The sequence below is a fragment of the Rhipicephalus sanguineus genome, chromosome 11, assembly GCF_013339695.2.
Source record: "Rhipicephalus sanguineus isolate Rsan-2018 chromosome 11, BIME_Rsan_1.4, whole genome shotgun sequence".
In the NCBI taxonomy this organism is placed as follows: Eukaryota; Metazoa; Arthropoda; class Arachnida; order Ixodida; family Ixodidae; genus Rhipicephalus; species Rhipicephalus sanguineus.
The window spans coordinates 71069417-71090881 of NC_051186.1; the positions used below are offsets into that span (position 1 = coordinate 71069417).

At 47.1% G+C, this 21465-nt stretch overlaps 1 protein-coding gene across 1 annotated transcript in view; it reads right to left on the bottom strand.

Annotated features, from left to right (window-relative positions):
- The window catches only part of LOC119375134 (sulfotransferase ssu-1), a 64584-nt gene that overhangs the window by 10861 nt on the left and 32258 nt on the right, over positions 1-21465 (bottom strand). Inside the window, exons 3-4 of the mRNA XM_037645329.2 lie at positions 14725-14877; positions 2869-3256 (exon numbers count right to left, since the gene is read on the bottom strand). Of these exons, the coding sequence (XP_037501257.1) occupies positions 2869-3256; positions 14725-14877 (541 nt within the window). The remainder of the gene's footprint in view (positions 1-2868; positions 3257-14724; positions 14878-21465) is intronic.

The following is a 21465-nucleotide window of genomic DNA, read 5'->3' on the forward strand; positions in this document are numbered from 1 at the left end:
TACCATATTACTGGGGAGCTCACTCTTTGGCGTTACACTCCCGAAATGAAAGCGCTTTGAATGCGTGCATATTGATTACCAATGCTATGTGCTTGTTGGTGCCATCTTTGCTCGGGATTCCACAAATGCTGCGTCCAATTGTATGTTAACTACTTCAGCTACCACAATGGTTAAATCACGACATTTGGCTTTAGTCGTCAGAGTGGAGATGCGCTACTATGCGTCAACGTGGGCGCATCCGCGTGACACAGTGCTATAGCTGCCAAACACCAATAAGCATTGTACATGCTCTCATAAATCAATGTACTATAAAGATTCAACTACGCGTTTTTGGGCTTATTAACAAGAAAGTGTTTATGCCGGGGTTCACTAAAGCTCCACTGACGTATTTCGGTTATGGATATGACGTTGTAAAATATAAAGACTAACAGATGGCAAAGAAAAAAAATTGGCCGCTCATCTGCGTGTTTCGCTGCAAATGTCGTCGAAAGACGATAGAGGGGCGCTGCGTTAGAGATACTGTATATGGTACCTTTGGGTAGCAGAGTTGCGCATAGGTCTGGCTAGCAACCATGGCTATGTCGCGAAGACTCACTCCGTTTTTGCCGCCGACATGCCTACCGGGACACCGGTCGACATGTTTGGCGTGTCGAAGAACGGTGGTTTACTTTAATGTGAATGGCTAGTGTCAGTCCAGTTCGCTGCAGCGGCGCCATCGAGAAATACAAAAATTGGTCCCAGCGTCAGCTTCTCCGCAACGCATGGTTGCTAGCGGTGTTTGGAAGACAGATGAGCAACTCTGCTACCTAAAGGTAGCATATACAGTAATTCTACGCTGCGTACGTCGGGAAAAGAGCTTGTGCAGAGGGCACGGAGGAGGAAAGTTCTTTCCTTCCTCCATGGCAGAGGGCTTTCGTCGGCGCGTAGCGTTTTCAGCGCAGCTTAAGAAACTAGGGCCTTTAGAATTACGTATTTATGTATTTTATATTAAAGGAACACACCATCTAATACTTACCTAGTGATCTTAAGCCTCAGATATGCGTAATATTTACTTTTTGATCGACAACGTTCACAAGTATGAACAGCCATACCAGTTCAAGATGGGTAGGCGGTAAGCAAGCGGTTCAACTTTAGCCGGGTGACTGAATCGGGTGACAGACAGACAAACAGGGAGACAGACAGACAGTTAGACAGACCGACCAAAATTTCTGCGTTTAAGTTCCCCAAGAAAGACTGTCGTCTTTAAAAAACTAGATTAAAAAGTTCTGTCACCGGGAGTCGAACTTACGAAACCTCGCTCCGCAGCTCGGAGTGCGAAACGATTAGGCCATTTAGGCCAGAGACGGCACATTCTCCGCCATGCTAACGGCGAGCTATTTATATACACCATTTGCCGGTGGCGGTACTCAGAGATCGGTAGAACATCAGCGTGTTTTCGTTATCTTATCACTAGCGAGATGGCGCGAAGGGCTCGAAGAGCGCATTTTAAAGAACGACGCCCCACGTGTAGCGATGAGTGCGCGCCTCTACAGGGCGCGGTCGCTCGTGCGCGCGCTTATCTCTTGATGGCGGTGGTTTGTACGTCTTGTGCTCTCACCGCAAGTTTTGCGTTGAGAGCACGAAGGTCACTTCGCTCACTGCAGCGGCCGCTTTTGCGAAAGGAGCGCGTTGCTCACACGAAAATAAGTTACAACTCTGAAAGTTCGCGCTCATCCTGTGTATGTTCGTTCCGTGCGTCCTTTCTGCTTGAGCAGCGCGTAGCAAGTTTCGAGCTGCTTGCCGTTCTTCGCGTGACATTACAATTTGTTGCTGTAGCATTCATTCCTTCGCCGTTGGGGCGAAATAATGCCCAACAAACGCTCAACTACGTCTGTGAAGACACGTTTAACTTTCGTGTTATACCGATTCCTATGACAGAGGGATCAACCATGTTTTTTGCGTTTCTTCGGCAAATATAGTTATTTTAGGGATCATCACGTTCACCAATAGGACGTTTGTCGATGGTTTTGAGTAGCTGAGTGTTGAAGCGAAACATGCGTGCGGGAATCAACAAGTAACGTTAATTATGCTCTGGCAAACGTGTATTCTATCGAATGGAGAATGCCCTAGAGACAATGTTAAAAAGTAAGTATGTGCTTTCGTTCATAGTTGCCATTATTCTCGCTGTACAAAATAATTAAAGAGACTTTTTCAACTCACCTTCGTATTTGAGTGGCCTTTTTTATTATATTTAAAAATGTTGTCAAGAATGGAAAAATTCATTAAATTTCCACTTCTTTTGGGCTTCTTCGCGCAAGTCACGCCGCATTTTTCGGGCTTCTTTTGTGATGATTATTTGCGTGTTATCTCGGTAGCATCTGGCAACTCTAATTCAAACACAACAATTAGAAGTAACAAAACAGCAGTTTGCTACCTTGAGCGAAAGAAGTTAGACGGCCACTTATGAGATAAAACAGTTCCTCGGTAACATATTTCATATACACCAATACAAAAATAATAAAAAAACACAGAAAACGCAGTCGTGGTAATTTAGAAGTTGATAACTTTTATACAATATGTGGCCACTAACTGAAAAAAATCACAATTGCAATTCTTACTCATTATGTAATAACCCGAATGTGAGCTGTTTAAAGTGAAGTGAAGCACTGAGGTGGCGGCGCAAAAGAGAAAGAAAGCGGCAAAGAAGAACATTGCATCGTTTGTGTGTGCTGCTCAGAGCAATAAAGCTCACGAAAGTGGAGTCACAAAAATCTTTCTTCGTCTGAACATAGTTCATATTTTTAATTTGCGTTACTGCATTGACTGTTTCGATTAAATAAACGGTGTATACATGCTAACTACAGAGACATAGCATACACATACACACACCTCCTTCGTGATGGGGAACGTGCGACAGTTGAAGGCCTTCTTCATGTTCTTCAGCGCCGCGACCTCCAAGATGCGACCCAGCAGCATCGGTTCTCGGCGCAGTCTCGCGGCGTACTCGTCACCGAGAAATCCGGCGATCTTAACGACCACGGCCGCCGTGTCTCCCTTGAGCTCCTCGTAGGTCAGGAACAACACGTTGGGGTCCGACCGGTGTGCGTACCAAGGCAGCAGGTGATCGAAGTAGTCGCCAAACTCGACGTCACCCGTGAGGAACAGCTCGAAGAAGTCGTCGAAGGTGCCTTGTTCGAAACAATAGGCTGGAAAGTGCTTGGTGTGATAGTAGTAGGACACGCAGCAGTCGAACGGGTTGCGGGTGATGTACAGGTACCTGCGCCGTGGTGGTATGTATCCATACGTGAGTACCTCATCATCACAATCAGCCTGACTACGCCTACTGTATGGCAACGGCCTCTCCCATGTTTCTCCAATTAGCCCGGTCCTACGCTTGCTACGACCACGCTATCCCCGCAGACTTCTTCATTCAACTGCCCACCTAACTTTCTCTCACCCTCTGGCGCGCTTGCCTTCCTTGAAATTCAGTCTGTCACTCTTAATGACCAGTGGTTATCTTGATTTCGCTGTACATACCCTGCTGATGCCCATTTATCCTTGATTGCGACTGAGATATTCTTAAGAGTCGTTTGTTTCCTGAACCACTCTGCTTTCTTGTTGCGTTTTAAAGTTACATATATCATTTTCCTTTTCATGTCTCGCTGCGTCATCCTCAGTCTATGTTGAACTCTTTTCGTAAGCCTCCAGGATTCGGCCCCGTAGGTAAGTGCCGGTAAGATGTAGCTTTTATATACTTTTCTCTTGAAGGATCCTGGCAAACTGCTGTTACTGATTTGCGAGTGCCTGCCGAATGTGCTCCACCCATTTCTTATTCGTCTAGTGACTTAACGCTGGCATCTCACGGTTCGGCTCCGCGGTCACTACCGGTCCTAAGTAGATGTACTTCTTTACCACTTCCAATTTCTCGCTATCAATGGCGAAGAGTTGTTCTCTTCGTAGACTGTCGAATATGAACTTAGTTTTGCGCATACTAATTTTTAGACTCGCATCATTCCGCTTTGCCTGTCCGATTCAGCAATCATGCTTTGTAGTTCATCCCGCGAGTTGCTGGGGAAGGCAATGCCATCAGGCCAATCGCAGATTACTGAGGTATTCTCCAATGAACACTTATTCCTAACTGCATCCATGCCTCTGAAAACTTCCTGTAAGCATGGGGTGAACAGAATTGGAGGCATTGTACCTGCCTGCGTCCCACCTTTCTTTATTTGAATTTTTGTTGCCGTCTTTATGAAGGACTGTGTGGATGTGGAGCCGCTGTAGATTTCTTCCACTATTTTTATATGCGCTTCGTCTACACCCTGATTCCGTAATGCCTAAGACTCCTGAGGTTTCGACAGAACGGAATGCTCTCTCGTAATCTTTGAAGGTTATATATCGGGGTTTTTTATAATCCGCGGACTTCTCGATCACCTGACTGACAGTGTGAATGTGGTCTGTTGTAGTGAACGGAATGCTGCTTGGTTGATCGAATCCTAAGGTGGTCCTCATACTACTAGCGATTGCCTTTGTAATTACGCTGTTGGCAACGGATAGTAAGCAAATCGGCCTGTAACCTTTCAAGTCCTTGACGTCTCCTTTTTTTTCAGAATTAAGATCATTAACATTCTTCCCAGATTCTGGTACGCTCACAGTCAAGAGGTATTGCGTATATAGGGTGGCCAGTTCTTCTAGAACAGGGGTCTCAAATATGCGGCCCGTGGACCTCTCGCTAGTGGCCCACGACCCACACATGACTCTCTTCATGCATCTATTTTTTTAGCTTCTTAATAAGTGTATACATGAGCTACGCCGACGTAACTGGTCTCGAGCATTTGTTTCATGAGGCACGCCGTGCTGCCACCAAGCTTTGAAATATAACTGCGGAACAAAAACTATATTTTAGAACCAGCGTCCAGATTTCAGTCCATCTGGAGATCGCTGTCGATATGTTTCACGCATCCCGACGTCAAAGCTCCTATATGAGATATAGGAAAGGCCCTCTTTCAAATGGTCACATTAGCTAACGTTTTGTTCAACAAAGAGCTCACTCAAACTGTACTGAAACGAAATGGAGCAGAAATCCGGGAGCCAGCCTCCGCTGCGCTGAGTAGGGCGCCTCGATGCGATGTCAGCGTTGAAAGAAAAAACGCTGGCATCGAGGTGCCCTAGCGCTTAGACTACCGAAGCGCGTCCTGTCGGCGCTCGTCAGTGTCACGATGCGGACCTCCACGTCACCTCTCCAAAACGGTGCGAGCGCCCCACGCTAAGAAGGTCACCGTGAAAGGGAGAAGTGTGAAAGATATAAAGCGCGTTTGTAAAAGCTCATGCATGAGCGGCGGTGGCGCAGTGGTAGAAGCGCCTAACTCCCGTCGTCGTAGAGCGACAGGTCGTGGGTTCGACTCCCAGGTCGTCCAAATCAGCGAAATTTTTTCTTCCGTTTTTCTTTGCCGTCTGTTCGTGTGCATTCGACCGACCTCACATCCGTGACGGAAATGATGTCAGTAAAGTCTTGGTGGACCCGGCATAAAACATTTTCGTGTTATTTTTATTCCTCGTTCTTTACTTTCTGAAACCTGAGTGTTATAGTGAGGCATACCATCGCTGGCGTCGGCGAAGTAAGGCAAACAGCGTCGTGGTCCTTAATGTGCATGCATCCCATGCACGGTACACGGGCGTTTTCGCATTTTAACCTCATCTAAATGCGATCACCGCGGCTGGAATGTCGTCCAGCACTGTCGGGCTTGGCAGCGGGGCGTCATTACAACGGCGAGTAAGCTAAACATAGAAATCAATTAGAAGCGGGTTAAGCTGCCGCATCGAACAAAAAATGCGATAGCAAGAAACTAGTGCTATATGAAGTGAGGCTCGCCAATGGATACTCTCAGTTTGAACAGCGCTCCTGTTGCAAAGGCGGCCGAAGCAGCGAAGGAAACTAGCGTGCTTCAAGTGTCGAGCTGTGACACTTGATAGTTCGCGCTCATCTTCTGTTTGTTCGTTTAGCGGCGTCCCTTGAGCTCGAGTGGCTTTCGTACGCTGCGTAACATGAGCGCGGACATCACGGTGAAAGCGTGAAACATTCCTCTTCCCCTCAGCACAAGAAAGCCGCGCGAGCAGACAGCGGAAGGGCAAGGTTCTCTCTGCGCAAGTATAAGGAGAAGCGAGCGAGCTCGCTGACGACTTTTAAATGCGTCTGTCGTGCTCCTAACGCCATCTCGCTGGTAATGAAGAAACGCTTATAAGCGTTTCTTCATTACCACGCAGCCGTCTCTGAGTCCGTCCAGTGGCAAAGGGTGTGTATATAACGCTCGCCGTTAGCTGCGTGGAGGATCTGCGTTCCGTGGCGTAGTGGCTAGCGCCACTCGCTGCGGAGCAAGAGGTCCCTGGTTCGATTCCGCGCTTCGGAAGCATTTTTCTGCATTATTTTTCTTTGGGGCTTTTATATATATATACATACTTATACATATACGGTGCATGACGGCGGCGACGGCGACGGCAAAATCCAGCCGAGACTGTCCATATAATTGTTATCGCAAAAAAAGATCGCATCGCTCACCAAGTGGCAAGCAATGCTGCTCCGCAAGCAGCGCGACTTCGTGACATGGGCCGTTTCACAGCTTTGAGAGCTATTTCATTAGCGATGTATGAGCAACACGTACTTTGTTTTTCATGCTTTCAGCAACTCCGTTGTTGGCATAGCGGAACGCAGTAGCGTGCTGTATCAGAATGGTAGCAATATGGGTACCCTCGGCTCCGACCCCCGCACATACGCACAGCCTGCAACACCCCTAGGCTAGATCGAGTGTGCGCCATACACCGTCCGAAATTTAAATACTCACACCCAATCGCGGGAACGTCTCGCAGAGTTTGAACTTGGGACATCCGTCCGCCTAAACAATTACAGCCTAACCCATTACTAGCCAAATTGACTAAGGATTCAGACGCATGAGGACAATATTGCTGTACTATTTCTAGTTAAAGATGCAGCGATTTTTCATTTTTGATAACATGAGTGTGAAACCTACCAGTGGGCCGCTGCGGACGCAGCTGCAGAGATAAAGAAATCCTTAACTAAGCGTGGTGCAATGCATATTCGTCAAGCTAGAATAAAGAAACCACAGACACGTCAGGTAACGTATTATCACTTTGCAAGGGTACAATTTCATCATAGGCATGCCAGAGCAGCGAAAAGAGTCACAAAGTCAACAACTTAAAGTGGCGAGAGTGATGAGAAGGAGAAGCAGACAAGAGAGCAATACGTTCTTTGGAACTCAAGTAAATGAAAGAAATGTGAGAGAAACAAAAGAAAGAAAGAAAGAAAGAAAGAAAGAAAGAAAGAAAGAAAGAAAGAAAGAAAGAAAGAAAGAAAGAAAGAAAGAAAGAAAGAAAGAAAGAAAGAAAGAAAGAAAGAAAGAAAGAAAGAAAGAAAGAAAGGGTAGTTTGCGGTTTAGCACGGACTATGCGTCTCCGACACGTCCGTGAGGCCGAGACTACCCGTAGAGGTATTATGCCCTTCTAGGGGGTGAGGGACCGCGGCCTCGCCGCTGCACCGCGACAGCAAATCTCCGGGGACCGGTGGGATGGAGAAGGGCAAGGGTGCTTCTGCACAGGGTTGCCAGATCTTCGAAGTAAAAAAGAGCCACGAAATTAAGCAAAGTAGCCAGAAGAGTAGCCAACTAGCAGCCGTTACTTTATTTTGGAGCCAGAAAAGTAGCCAAACGCGATTTCAGTTTAGCTGTATTATCACTACGTTCTGACACTTAAATATACAAAAATATACATCACAGAAATATTTATCACATCATAAAAAGTAAAAAAAAAAGCCCAAGTGACTTCCTGGAGCAGGCATTAGGACTAGAAAATTGGCAATTATGCTGCACCGACAGTCAAGTGTACATATTCGAGTTCACTTTAGCCAGCATGCTCCGCGGCACTGTAAATGTAGAGCTTGTAACACCTTTCAGAGGTAGTCCAAATTTGATCCTGATGATCGCGAGAAGTTCGGGGGACATTCTATTCCTTAAGTCGGTTTTTGTGAGAGCCACAGCAGAAAACACTCGTTCCGCTTCTGCGTTATATATAGGGAGAACAAGGAGTTTCAATGCGCCGTCTGCAATGTCTTGCATTGGAATAGCGCCTGATGCATCCCGGTAGGTGTATATTTTAATCCAGAATTCCATTGCTGGCGCGTCGGCATTCACATCCTCAGCTTGACGAAGGTGCCGTACTTGCTCCTCAATGCGATGCTCGGGGCAACCAAATACGTCTTTTGGCAAGGTTCTCAAAGCATTCATCGCATTCGGCCCTAGAACAGATGACGGACGAATGGCTCTCAGCTTCCGCTTTTTTTTGTCGCCATGGCCTCTTAAAAGTAGCCAATTTGGCGTAAAGTAGCCAAATCTGGCAACCCTGCTTCTGCACGATGGAACAGCTGCGAACATGAGCGCGTGCACAGCCACGTGACCTAATGGTACGAACCAATAGCACGCAAGGGCGCCTGGTGCAACCGTTGTCACCCTCCTCGCTCTCCTTTTTTAACTCGATAGGGAACCAGCGCTGGAGTTTCCGCGTAGTTTCAGGGGCTTTATTTCCGCGGTGTGGGCAGCATAGGTCGGCAAACTCACTCATGAGTCGACTCACTCAGACTCACTCAGACTCAGATCGAGCCGTGAGTCTGAGTCTGAGTGAGTCCGGATGAGTAATATTTTGGTGAGCCTGAGTCCGGTTGCGAGAAGTGTTAGTGAGTCTGAGTCCGAGTGAGTCCGGCAGAGGGAAGTTTTGGTGAGTCTGAGTCCGAGTGAGCCCTAAGCGCAAAATGTATTTCGTGAGTGAGTCTGAGTGAGCTCCACACTTCTTTGCCGACCTATGGTTCTATCTACACAACTTCAGCAGTACTATCAGCCTTATTTCGGCTCACGTTTGTACTCCCGCCGACCCACGCATACCTCAAAGCACTGGCGTTCATACACTAGCTCAATACTTATTAATCAGAGACGCATACCTCAAAGCACTAGCGTTCATACACCAGCTCAATACTTATTAATCAGAGGCGCGAGTTACGTAAAAGGAGAGAGGGAGGGCAGGTTAACCTCCCCCCACCCCCGCGAACTCTTTCAAAGGAAGTTCTTGATAACAATATCTCGTGTGAATCACCACTTTCAATAAAAATGTCCTCGCTGGATTGCAACCACTGATAACTCATATTTGAAGGTTCGAGATAAAAATGCGCCAAGTAGAGCACTAAATATGCGAGATATTGATGTTAAACAGCATGTACATCATGGTCAAAAAAGCCAATTATACGCTAACGGACTCATGAGTCAACTCACTGAGACTCAGATAGTGCCGTGAGTCTGAGTCTGAGTGAGTCCGAGCGAGTAATATTTTGGTGAGTTTGAGTCCGAGTGTGTCCGGCTTAGAAAAAATTCAGTGGGTCTGAGTACGAGTGAGTACAGTTGAGGAAAATTTTGGTGAGTCTGAGTCCGAGTGAGCTCTAAGGACAAACTATATTTCATGAGTGAGTCTGAGTGAGCTCCACATTTTTTGCCGACCTATGGTGGGCAGTGCCGCCCTGGCGGTCAAAGCGCGCATACTCCATGCAGCCGCTCCCGCGGACGAGAGTGGTGACTGGTTGAGGCGATGCGGGCGCGTATCGCCGAAACAAAACTAAAGGATGCTGGCGGTACTGTTGCGCATTCAAGTGCCACAATACGTTGAAATGAGGGAGGACGTATCCTTCCATGCTTTTCCTTCTAAAACATATGAATAGGAACGGATGCGGCGTTGCATCCCGGCAGTCAGGCGAGCACAGTGTGTTCAGCTCTTGCTCTCCTGTCTAGTGGCGTCGGGCTGGTTTCTAAACCGAATTGCGCGTGTCTGCTAGATTTATTGGATAGTGAGGGCCACCAGTGGAAACCGGGGCCAACGAGCAGAATTTAGTCGGTGTTTTGTCGTAAATAAAACGTACATTTATGCAGCGCATGCGGCATACGTAACAACCTTTTCATCTGACCACCACCAAGCTCCTTCTGGTGCCACCGCGTGCAGGGAATATGATACGATAGGCAGGTAGTCTACATTATTTGCAAACAGTTACGCAGAAGGAAAGCTGTCTGTCTACGAGATGCGTACGGGGCACGTTCGCCGAAGCCACTAAAATGTTACGAGAAATACGCACGCGATGGATGCCTCCGCTGAACTTCACTTGTGCTACAGACAGTGTTGTTGTCACGAACAAGGCAGCGGACTACTCGAAGCTTAGCTTTCCGAAGTCAGCCAATGCGGTAAAGCTTCTTTGTGCATTGGCTGCCGCGGCGAAGTGACATCGCAATTTATGCCTCGCTAGAAAAGGGTCAAATGTCTTGGATTTTTACTCGCCGTTTAATTCGCCTAACGTACCGTGTTAGTTTTTTCGCTTGCCTGTGTCTGCTTAGAATAAAGGTGTTTGATCAACATCGACAATGGCTGGCGTTTTACGTGCCAAACAAGGTACGATTATGAGGCACGCCGTAGTGTGGGAATCAGGATTAATTTCGACCGCTTGGGTTTCCTTAATGTGCTCACAGATCTCAGTACGCGGGTGTTCTTTGTATTTCAACCACATCGAAATGCGGCCACCGTGGCCGGGAATCTATCCCGTGCCCTCAAGCATAACAACGCGACACCATACATGCTATGCTAGCACGGTGGTTTGCTTGATCAACGTCCGCGTGCATGCATACTATGGGCTGGCATACAAACCACGGCAGAAAAACACTGACGCAGCTACACCTTGCCTTTTACATTTTTTTTTACTGCAGTAGTGGGCAGCTGATATCGACGCAGCACGTACTTATCAATAGAGGCTTGTGAGCCTGGACTAGCTTGACACAAATCCCCGGACGCAAGCAGAAAATGGTGACGACGGAGTCGCCACCATGGCACAGCACTCTTCGACGCCGTATGCACAGACGTAGTCTGCTTTGCAGGTCTTCTCTCCGTTTTCCAGTGCTTTTCTGCGAAACTAGCCTTCAGAGAAAGTTATTTTTTTCTAAACCATAGAGCAGTATTACTGGCGCAATGGCTGCTCGAGCTATACGCGCCAAAATGGAACACGGGAACGGCGCACGCGCGTGCGCTCACCGCGGTACGGTGCGGCCGGTCGTCCGGGCGCGAGCGGCTGAGTTATGTCGCGACTCCCCGCCAGGCGCCCTTTTTCGGCGCGCCACCTATCCAGCGCTGGTCTCCCATAGCGTTAGAGAGCTCGTTTCGCAGAAATGCTACCGTCGGTCTCGGCGTCGCTACGTCGCTTGTGAGCGAAAAATCGTCCGTGGCCGAAAATCAAGAAAGATGTAAATAAATTAAACAATGAAAATCTTTGGTCCCATTGAGGATCGAACCCGGGCCGTTTGCGCGGCAAGCAGGTGTCCTACCACAAAGCCACGGCGTTACTTGCAACTGCTTCGGGAAAAAAACACTACATAAATGCCATGTAGTGGAAGACGACGAAAATGAGCCCATTCGGCGATTTGTAGGCGCATTGGCGAGGCTATCAAACTACGTTTATCGCGCGACGCCATCCTTCGAAAAAAGCCGCTATAGTGCAGCCATCGCCGCTAAAAACACACACGAACTTTCAAACAGCTCCAATAATGGACAATTATGTCCATCTAGCGGAAAAAATATCAAGCCGACGCCTGCTTTCTAGAGGAGGCGTTGATCAAGCAAAGAGCAAACATTAGATAATGTGCCGCCATCTGTGAGGCATCGTGAGAAACATGTCTCGACTCTAGCACAGGGAAGTGCTTTAGATCTAAAACCTGTACCATTGTGTGTGTGTGTCTGTGTGCGTGTGTGTGTAACAATACACTTTAATAAGTATGCACTTATTGGTTGAAGTGCGCACTAGGGGCCGGATTTCGCTATCGCGTTATACTCTTAAGGGCGAAGCTTAAGGGTCCCCCAATTTTTAAGAACGGAGCTGTTTGAGCTGCAGGTTGTGTAGGCCAGGCCGTCGAATCAGAAAAGTCGGCGGATGTGCGCCACAGAAAGCAGGCATGTGCGAGCAGTTAGTAGTATAGCAAGCAGGTGGCATATGGAAGTGAGGGTGAGGAGGAGGGAAAGGAGGATGGGAGAGGGTAAACATGAAGCAGCCTTGTACAGTACAGGTTAAGAAATGGCATGATGACTGAGGGGCGCGAGAAAACGGCACACAACAAAAAGAAGTACACGGGACGACGCGCTACTAGCAACTGGAATATTTTTATTCAGGAAAGACACATTTATAACGCAGTGAAAACAAATTTAACCCAACGAGTCGACCAGAAAAACCATATGCTCAGCATGCCTGCGTGAAGTAACGTTGTAGATAGGCTATCTCCCCTTCCTGCAGACTGATAGAGGGGTGACTGATGCAATCCGGCCCCTCCCTCTGAATAAAGAGGGCGTCTATAATCTCCCTCTCCGCAGAGCCCCTGTGCCTGTATATTACAGTTGTCTGCTCAAATGCAGGCTTGCAGCTACCCTGATCGCATCCCCTGCAATGCATCGCCAGATGCGTGAACGGCCTTCCTATTAAAGAGCTGCTGTGCTCTCGCAAACGCACGTTGAGGCATCTACCAGTTTCCCGATGTATGCCTTGCCGCACGACAGTGGTATTCTATACACAACACCACGTGCGCAAGGAACGAACTGCCTTACGTGCTTAATGGCACATCCTCTTTTTTCACACTGCTTTTGCCTACCTATCTTCTTACCAACCGCTGCGCAGATGCGGCCCACCTTGTTTTCTGCGGAGAACACGAGCGGTTGCGGAGAACACGAGCGGAGAACACACACGTTCCCGCTGCTCGCACGTAGACGGATACATAATGCAAAGGCCTTCGCGCGCTTAGACTTTGGGTCAGGTGGTCAACATTATTCAGGAGCCCTCCACGTACGGTGCTTCGCATAGCCAGAGTGTTGCTTTGAGACGGTAAAGCTCTGTGAATGAGTCAGTCTAGACGCTAGAAACTCGAAAAAAGACGACAATTACGCGCTCACTAGTGCGCCAGGAACCCAAGATTAGCGTGCGCTCAATGTGAACGAAGCCGCCGCATCGTCTGCTATGGGGGTAAGTGCTGGCGGCACCTGGCGGCACTTTCGGTCCCTATCCGCAAGCTTTCAGGACCGCGCGCCGCCGTAGCGGGAGCGCCGATGAGCAGGTCGTAAGTTTATAGAGAAGGTCGTGCCTTGTATAGTATAGTTTAGCAAAGAGTATGGACAGTATGGTATGCACAGTATGGTATAGCAAGGGAGTGGGAAAAGAAGTAAGGGTGAGGAGGAAGGAAAGGAGGAGGGGAGAAGGTAGAGCATGGCACAGCCTTGTATAGTATAATTTATCAAAGAGCACTGCATAGCCCAGCGTAATATAGCAAGGGGGTCGGAAATGGAATTGCGGGTGAGGAGGAAAAAAAAGGAGTGGAGAAAGCAACTCATGCGCTAGCCTACTATAGTATAGTTTAGAAAGAGCATAGCATAGCCATGCTATGCCCCGGCCGAACAGTCACCCCTGAGGAAAGGACCGAATTGGTCCCGAAACGTCGGGTCAGTTTATAGTTTTTAATTTTTAACTTTAGCAACTTTGGACTACAAGTGACTGGAGAGTTTATTCATTTTCGTACAGTGTAGTTTACAAAGAGGATAGCATAGCCACACGTACAAGAGTATGACAAGGGGTGAGAAAGGGAAGTGAGGGCGAAGAGGAAGGGAATGAGCAGGGGAAAAGGTATAGTCTAGTCTTGTATAGTATAATTTAGCAGGGGAATGAAAAAGGCAAGTGAGGATGGGAAGCAGGGAGGGGAGGGAGGGGAGAAGGTAAAGTATAGTCTAGCCTTGTATACTATAGTTTAGCAGGGGGATGAAAAAGGCAAGTGAGGATGGGGAGCAGGGAGGGGAGGGAGGGGAGAAGGTAAAGTATAGTCTAGCCTTGTATACTACAGTTTAGCAGGGGAATGACAGGGAAAATATGAGTGGGGAGCAGGGAAAGGAGCAGGTAAGATAAAAAAGCGGGTGTGCGTCAAGCAGCTGCTAGCATGGCATAGCCACGCATAGTACAGTATAGCCATTGTTGGGAAAGAGAAGAGAGTCTTGAGGAGGATTGAAATAAGGATGAAGAGGCGGAAAAGTAGGCTAGAAAGCGGACATGTGCCAAGCAGCTCCTAACATAGCATATTCATGTGTAGTACAGTATTGCAATGGGTGGTAAAGGGAAGTGATGGTGAGGAGGAGTGATGTGAAAGAGAGGAAGAAGGGAAGGAGGAGGGAGATGGTAAAGCATGCCATAGCCTTGTACAGTATAGCCTAGCAAGGGACGGGAAAGGGAAGTGAGGGTGATTAGGAGTGATGTGAGGCTAAGGAGGACGGAAAGGAGGAGAGAGGGTAATATAGAAAGAGATAAAGAAAGAATATAAAGAAAGCTCAATCTGCGTTTGCCATGTGGTGGCTCTTGTTTGCCACCACTGCTCTTTACTCAGATTTCACAGGCGTGGGACTGGCTTTAAATTTTTCCCTCTCGCGTGCGCTGGTAATTTCGCATATATCCGTCTCCTTCACATAAGGAAATGGAGATCGATCGTTATGGTGGAAATAGTGAAAAATGGACGTCGAACTTCGGAAGCAGCTGAAGATAAAACAAAAATTTCTGCTTGCGTCGCTGGCTGTCGACCGCGTACTCTCGGCCAGTCCTACTGAACGTCAGAATGCGAGGAGGAGGGGTGCGGATTTGCGTACCTGGCCTGAGGCGAGTACAGCTGCTTGTCAAAAGGCAGGTGCGTCCTGATGGCGCCTGGCCTGCCCTTCAGAACCGAGCGCTCGGCGCCTCCCCTCTCCAGGAAGGGTATGCTGCACCTGAACTGCTCCATGTTCTGAGTAGGATCTCCGCCGCTGCATAGAACGTATATAGCGTTCATCATCATCATCATCATCATATCATCATCATCATCATCAGCCTGTCTACGCCCACTGCAGGGCAAAGGCCTCTCCCATGTTTCGTCATTCAACCCGGTCCTGTGCTTTCTGCTGCCACGTTATACCTGCAAACTTCTTAATCTCATCTACCCACCTAATTTTCTGTCTCCCCCTCACGTGTTTGCCATCTCTTGGAATCCAGTCAGTTACCCTTAATGACCACCGGTTATCCTGCCGACGTGCTACGTGCCCGGCCCATATCCATTTCTTCTTCTTAATTTCAACTATGATATCCTTAACCCCCGTTTGTTCCCTGACCCACTCTGTTCTCTTCCTTTCTCTTAAGGTTACACCTATCCTTTCCATCGCTCGCTGCGTCGTCCTCAATTTAAGTTGAACCCTCTTGTAAGTCTCCAAGTTTCTGCTCCGTAGGTAAGCACCGGTAAGACGCAGCTGTTATATACCTTCCTCTTGAGGGATAGTGGTAGACTACCATTCATGATTTAGTAATGCTTGCCGGATGAGCCCCATCCGATCCTTATTCTTCTAGTTATTTCACTCTCATGGTTCGGCTCCGCGGTTACTACCTGTCCTAAGTAGACGTACTCCTTTACAACTTCCAGTGTCTCGTCACCTATCGCAAAGCGCTGTTCTCTGTCAAGATATCGCATTCGCCGTTATCCAAATGGCAAGCTTTCTGGCATGCATATTCCGTAAAAAGAAACAAAATAGCGTTCTGCTGCAAAGTGATAACCAAGAAGAAAACCGGCGTTTGCTGAGACGTCAGGCTGACGTTATCACGGGAACCCTTTTGATAACAGCTTTTAAAAAATAAAATCCGGCAGATCCCACACACTGCGGGGATCGGTGTAATGCGAAGCAGCCAGCAAGAAGCTGCATACATCGCCTTGTTTCTCTTTGAGGCAAATAAAGTCGTTCATGTCATGACATCTAGTTCACTATAATATTATATCGCATGTTTCTCATGCACGCATGCATGCACAAGCTGGTATATTCCATGGTAATGAAACGTATATTCTGGTATAAACAATCCATGACCTGTCATTTCTGTTCGTCACGTATTCATGTGATGTCATGAAAATTTCGGTGTATAACCACTTAACAAAGCGGCCGGAAGTGCGGCAAGACAGTGTAATGTAAATCGTGCCGTACATAACACGCATGTTACGATGTGCTTGTTAGGACGTCATAGAGCCACGTCGCACAATACCAATGTCAGTGTACATCGAGCTAGCAAACCGGCCGCGAGCGCACCATGAGCGTGGCATGTAAATCATGCCGTACATGACATGCATGCCATTATTTTCATGTTACCACCTATCATTTATATTCATCATACAGTCACGTCGCGCAAGATCACTTTTGGTGTATATCAAGCTAGCGAACTGGCCTCGAGTGCGCCATGAGTGTGGCAAGTAAATCATGTCATACATGACATACATGTCATTGTTTTCATGTAACCACCTGTCCTTTATGTTCGACGTAGAGTCACGTGGCGCAATACAAATTTTGGTGTATATCAAGTTAGAAAACCGGCCACAAGCGCATCATCAACATGGCATGTAAATCATGCCTTACATGACATGCATATCGTGATTTTCATGTTACCACCTGTAATTTGTGTTCTTTATACAGTCACGTCATGCAATACCAATCTTGGTGTTTATCAGTTTAGCGAACCGGCCGCGAGTGCGCCATGAGTGCGGCAAGTAAGTCATGGTGCACATGACATGCATGTCATGATTTTCAAGTTACCACCTGTCATTCATATTCGTCCTACAGAAATGTCGCGTCATACCACTTTAGGTATATATCCATTTAATTAAACGGCCGCAAGAGCCCCGAGACCATGCCATGTAAATAATGCTGTACATGACATGCCTGCCATAATTTGTACTTTAGGGCCTGTCACTTATGTTCGTAATACACAACTGTCATGCCATACCAATTGCGGTATACATCAAGTTAATGAAGCGGCTACGAGAGCACCAAGACCGTGGCACGTAAGTCATGCCGATCATGACATGCATATCATGATTTTCATGTTATGACCTGTCATTTATGTTCGTCATACAGTCATGTTATGCCATACCAATTTTGGTATACGTCCCATTAACGAAACGGCCGGGAGAGCACGAAGTCGTAGGCGGATAGATAGATAGATAGATAGATAGATAGATAGATAGATAGATAGATAGATAGATAGATAGATAGATAGATAGATAGATAGATAGATAGATAGATAGATAGATAGATAGATAGATAGATACGCTCAAGGTCGCAGAAGTTTGTAAGGAATGCTTCGCATATAATAGGCTGCCACGGAATAAACCAGGTGTAGTGTTCCCGTTCTTGTGTGATCGTTATTAAACCCCTGACCGCCTGGCTGGAAGCCGTAGGCATACCAGCAGAGTTATATTTATAGCAGTGGTGACGAGCAACGAAACAACACCATTCGGACGGAGAACACTTCTGTCTTGGCGTACCAGGTTCCGCAGTTCGACGATGCCGAGTACAAGTGGTCATTGTACCACATACGATTGCAGTCGTACTTCGAGGGTAACGACATCATTGACGACTCCAAGAAAAGAGCATGCCGCATTTCGGCATTGGGCTCGAAGCCTATCGACGTACTGAGCGGGCTTTGCGCTGCACGGAATGCGAGTGACTTGACCTATGCCGAAGCGATTGCAATTCTTGAAGAATTTTACGCACCCAAGCCAAATAAGATAACCTCAAGCTTCAAAAATTTCCCCCGTATCCAAAGGGAAGAAGAATAAGCTCAGCAGTTTATTGTGAAGCACCGACGTCTGGCAGAAAAATGCAACTTTGGAACCGCCTGCTTCGCAATTCCCAGTAGTGACGTGCAGTTAAGGCCCTACTTTCGCACCCGAAGTTGACGTTGCAGGAGGCGGAAAACATCGTGCTGGCAGCAGAAGTTGCAGGACAGGGTGTTCAGCATATGAAAATGGAGCCATATGAAGAGGCAGAGCTTCACAGATTAGACGGTGATAAACGACAGCGACAGGCAGGGAGAAACTTCAGTCAGGCGAGTGGATCTTCCGAAGGCTGTCGCCGATGTGCAAGCCGCGAACACGCTCAGTTGACTTAATCATAACTTCTTTATTTCCATCAGCGATGGAGGAGATTGCGGGTAAAAGTTGCTTGAAAACAAGCAACTTGACGGAGGCTCGCAGCCACCTCTACAATGCAGGCAGCGATAGCACACATTTACAAAAAGAAAAGAAAATCGTACAGAACACATATTTACAATACAAATATATCAAAACAATTTATACAATTTCATACAAAAAAAACAGCCACATCATTAAGAAAGAATGAAAGAAGCAATACTTCACTCTTATTTACTATGCGAAAATGGATTGATGAAATGTTCGCGCAGTGTTCGTGCAGAAGTTATCTGCAATTCAATGTGTAATTTATGAAATGAATTTAAAAGGTTTGGTAGCGTGTATGATATTCTCTGCATAGAATAATTTGCCCGCGCAGTGACCACCTTCCACTGTTCTATGTAACGAGTGCCATATGAATGAGTGTTTTTAGCAAGATTAGATGTCATGGAAAAACTTCAAGTTTTCTTTTATCTCTCGTTTAAACGCTAGACTTAACTTATAATCGTAAAGGTTAAACACGCGGACGATATTTCCTTTCAAAAAATAAATCTGAAGTATCGGAATTATAGGGTACATTGAAAAGTGCTCGTACAAACTTTTTCTGCAGTATATGAAGTCTTTCAAGACTGGTTTATGTCGTCGTATCCCATATCAAAAAACAATATCATAAGGCAGAAAAAAAGAGTGTATTGTGCACAAGAAGCTTTATTGTAAAAGGTAATATAAATCTGTGACGCGCCATCATACCGACCACACGAGATAACTTGCCTAAAAGCGATTCGATGTGTACATCCCAAAGCATGTTTTGTGTGAAGGTAACGCCCAGTATTTTCACACTACTCACTATTTCGATTGTTTCACGTGCATAAAGAAGGGTGATGTGATCGCAGCTTATCTGCTTAGATTTCGGTCTGAAAATCACGGCGTTTGTCTTTTTTGTAATAATTTTCAGAACGTTTGCTGCTGACCATTCTTGGAGAGACTTTAGAGCAGTTCCCACTAATAAAGCCCGCCAAGTGTTTCAAATGTAGGAACAAGGGGCACGTAGCTACTGTGCGTAGGGCTAAAGAAAAGCGACCACAGAAGTGTTTGGCGCTAAGCAGCGGAGCAATGGAAAATGCTGGAACCGAAGTTTCGACATGGTTCTACACATTGAAGCCGGATGCAAAGCTAGACAATAGGCTCGTCGGGTCAGTACGACGTTGCTTTTGCTGGGGTGAAGTCGATATCTTGATGGTATTAAGGTGTTTATTTGCCGGCACTCGGCGACAATGCGTAATGGCGACAGTCACAGCAACAGGGGCTCTCAGCGCGAACGGCGTCCTTTCAGGAGAAGCCAAAGAGCACGACCCAGTAGAGGACGCTGGAGAGCGCAACCCTGTTTGTTCTCACTTTACATGCAAGGGCATCAATGCAGTTAAATGAAGAAAATGTGATCGCTAGACAGTGGATGGCCTGTAACAGCCAACACTAGCTGTCATGTGGTCAACGTATGGTTACACTAGTAAGCTACACATATGGATACACTAGTAAGCCAACACTAAACATTGTCAACATGATTTTACCATATTTAGCCGACATCGCAAATAATTTACCACACAGAACCCAAAATTAGGCATATCTAAGTAGTGCTGGCAGCCTGCGTCTAAATACAGTAGTCCAGGATGCTACCACTAACCGGTCACAAGAATATGTAATAATATGCGCAGACAAAATTGACGCTGACCATCAGCGTAATCCAATGGAGGTCAGGTTTTGGGGTGTATCCCAAACCCTAGAGTCCTGAACCAACTAGACCGACAGCAGACATTACTAAGCCACCTTTGGTGTACAGCGAGGTCGCCTTTTTGTAGTTCTCTTCTTCCGGATGCTTCTTTTATTGTAAGCCTCATCGCTACCACATCATACAGAGCAAGGTCTCTTATTGTCCGAACAATGGCTTTGTGCCTGGGGATGTAGCAAGCATGTTTGGATGCGTGAGGCCATCTTTGGGACATATGTCGAAGACTGTGCGCTCGGAGCTGTGGCGGCAAGTCTGGTTGCTGTTCGACTGGCTGAAAGTTCGACGTTTTTCACCAGATCCTCCATTGACTGCGCACGCGAAACTACAAGATCTCAAGAAACTTGCTGCGCAAACGACAAAGTTCCAGTGGTAATGGTGGGTGTTTCCTGTTTTTACCCAGGCGTAATAAGAAGACAGTTCGTAACACAGGATTCCAGGTTTTGGGACACGTTCAAGCACCGGATGAGGTTGCACTGGTACTAAATAACGGGCCAAAACATAGTCTTCAGCCTACCGTACCTGCCCATGATCTACTTTCCCTGAACAGACGTTTGACCTGCAGAGCTAAGATTGAAGACCAGGAAAGGTGCGTTTTGGATGGTACTGATAGCTTGTTGGGGACGGTTCCGAAGGCAAGTCGGAGTAGGCGTGATCGGATGAACAGTGTGCTGTCTTATCTGAGAATGAATGATCTGCGGCTGTTAGTGTCGGACAAGGAGGGCGGGTTGCTCATGGGCGCGCTTGTCCTTGTCTTTACTTTTGTTCGTGTTCCTGTTTTCGGCCTCAAATTTACATTCCTAGATATGCAACAACTAGCCCGATGGCAGACATCACTAAAAAAGAAAGTAATACGTCAGGTACGCAGACGCGAAGCTTCGCTTGCCGCCATTTTCCTGAAAGCACGAGGGCTCCTGATATTGTTTTCTTGCAGCTGTGTTCGCAATGTATCTGTCGAACACTAAAGGAAACAGAGCTAGATAAAACGACTTCTATACTCTAATACACTAGCTATTCTCATATCGTGGTCATCATCATTATTTTCAGCCTCTTTTATGTCCACTGTATGACGAATAAAATGCCTCTCCTAATGACCTCCAATTTACCCTATCTTATGGGAGCTGGTTCCATTTTATGCGTGCGAGCTTCCTGATTTTGCCATTCCATCTAACCATTTGCCGTCCAGGCTATATGTCTCCCATCCCTTGGTTTACATTCCGTCGCTCTAACTGCTATCTGTCCAGTGGTTGGCTGTCCTTCGCATTACGTGACCTGCCCAGTGTTACGACTGGTTTCTTCGCTGAAAGGACGCACGCCAGAGAGACTGAGCTGCCATCGATCAAAAGTTTACGGACGTTCCACCGGTGGCTGTTACGACTTGATTCTTCCCTAAAAAGCTGGACACCGAAGGAGCTAAGCTGTCGTTGATCGTGAGCTTAATGACGTTCCACCGGTTGTTGACTGCAAGCCGGGGTATTGCCAAGGCGAGATTCCAGCGAGAATGAATGAGGTGCGGATTATGTTTCCCCACCACCTGGGGACAAAAGGCCACCCCTCCAAAAGCGGACGAGTGGGGATGGTGCAGGCACCTGTGCCCAACAATCACCGGCAGGAGGAGTGCGGAAGCGG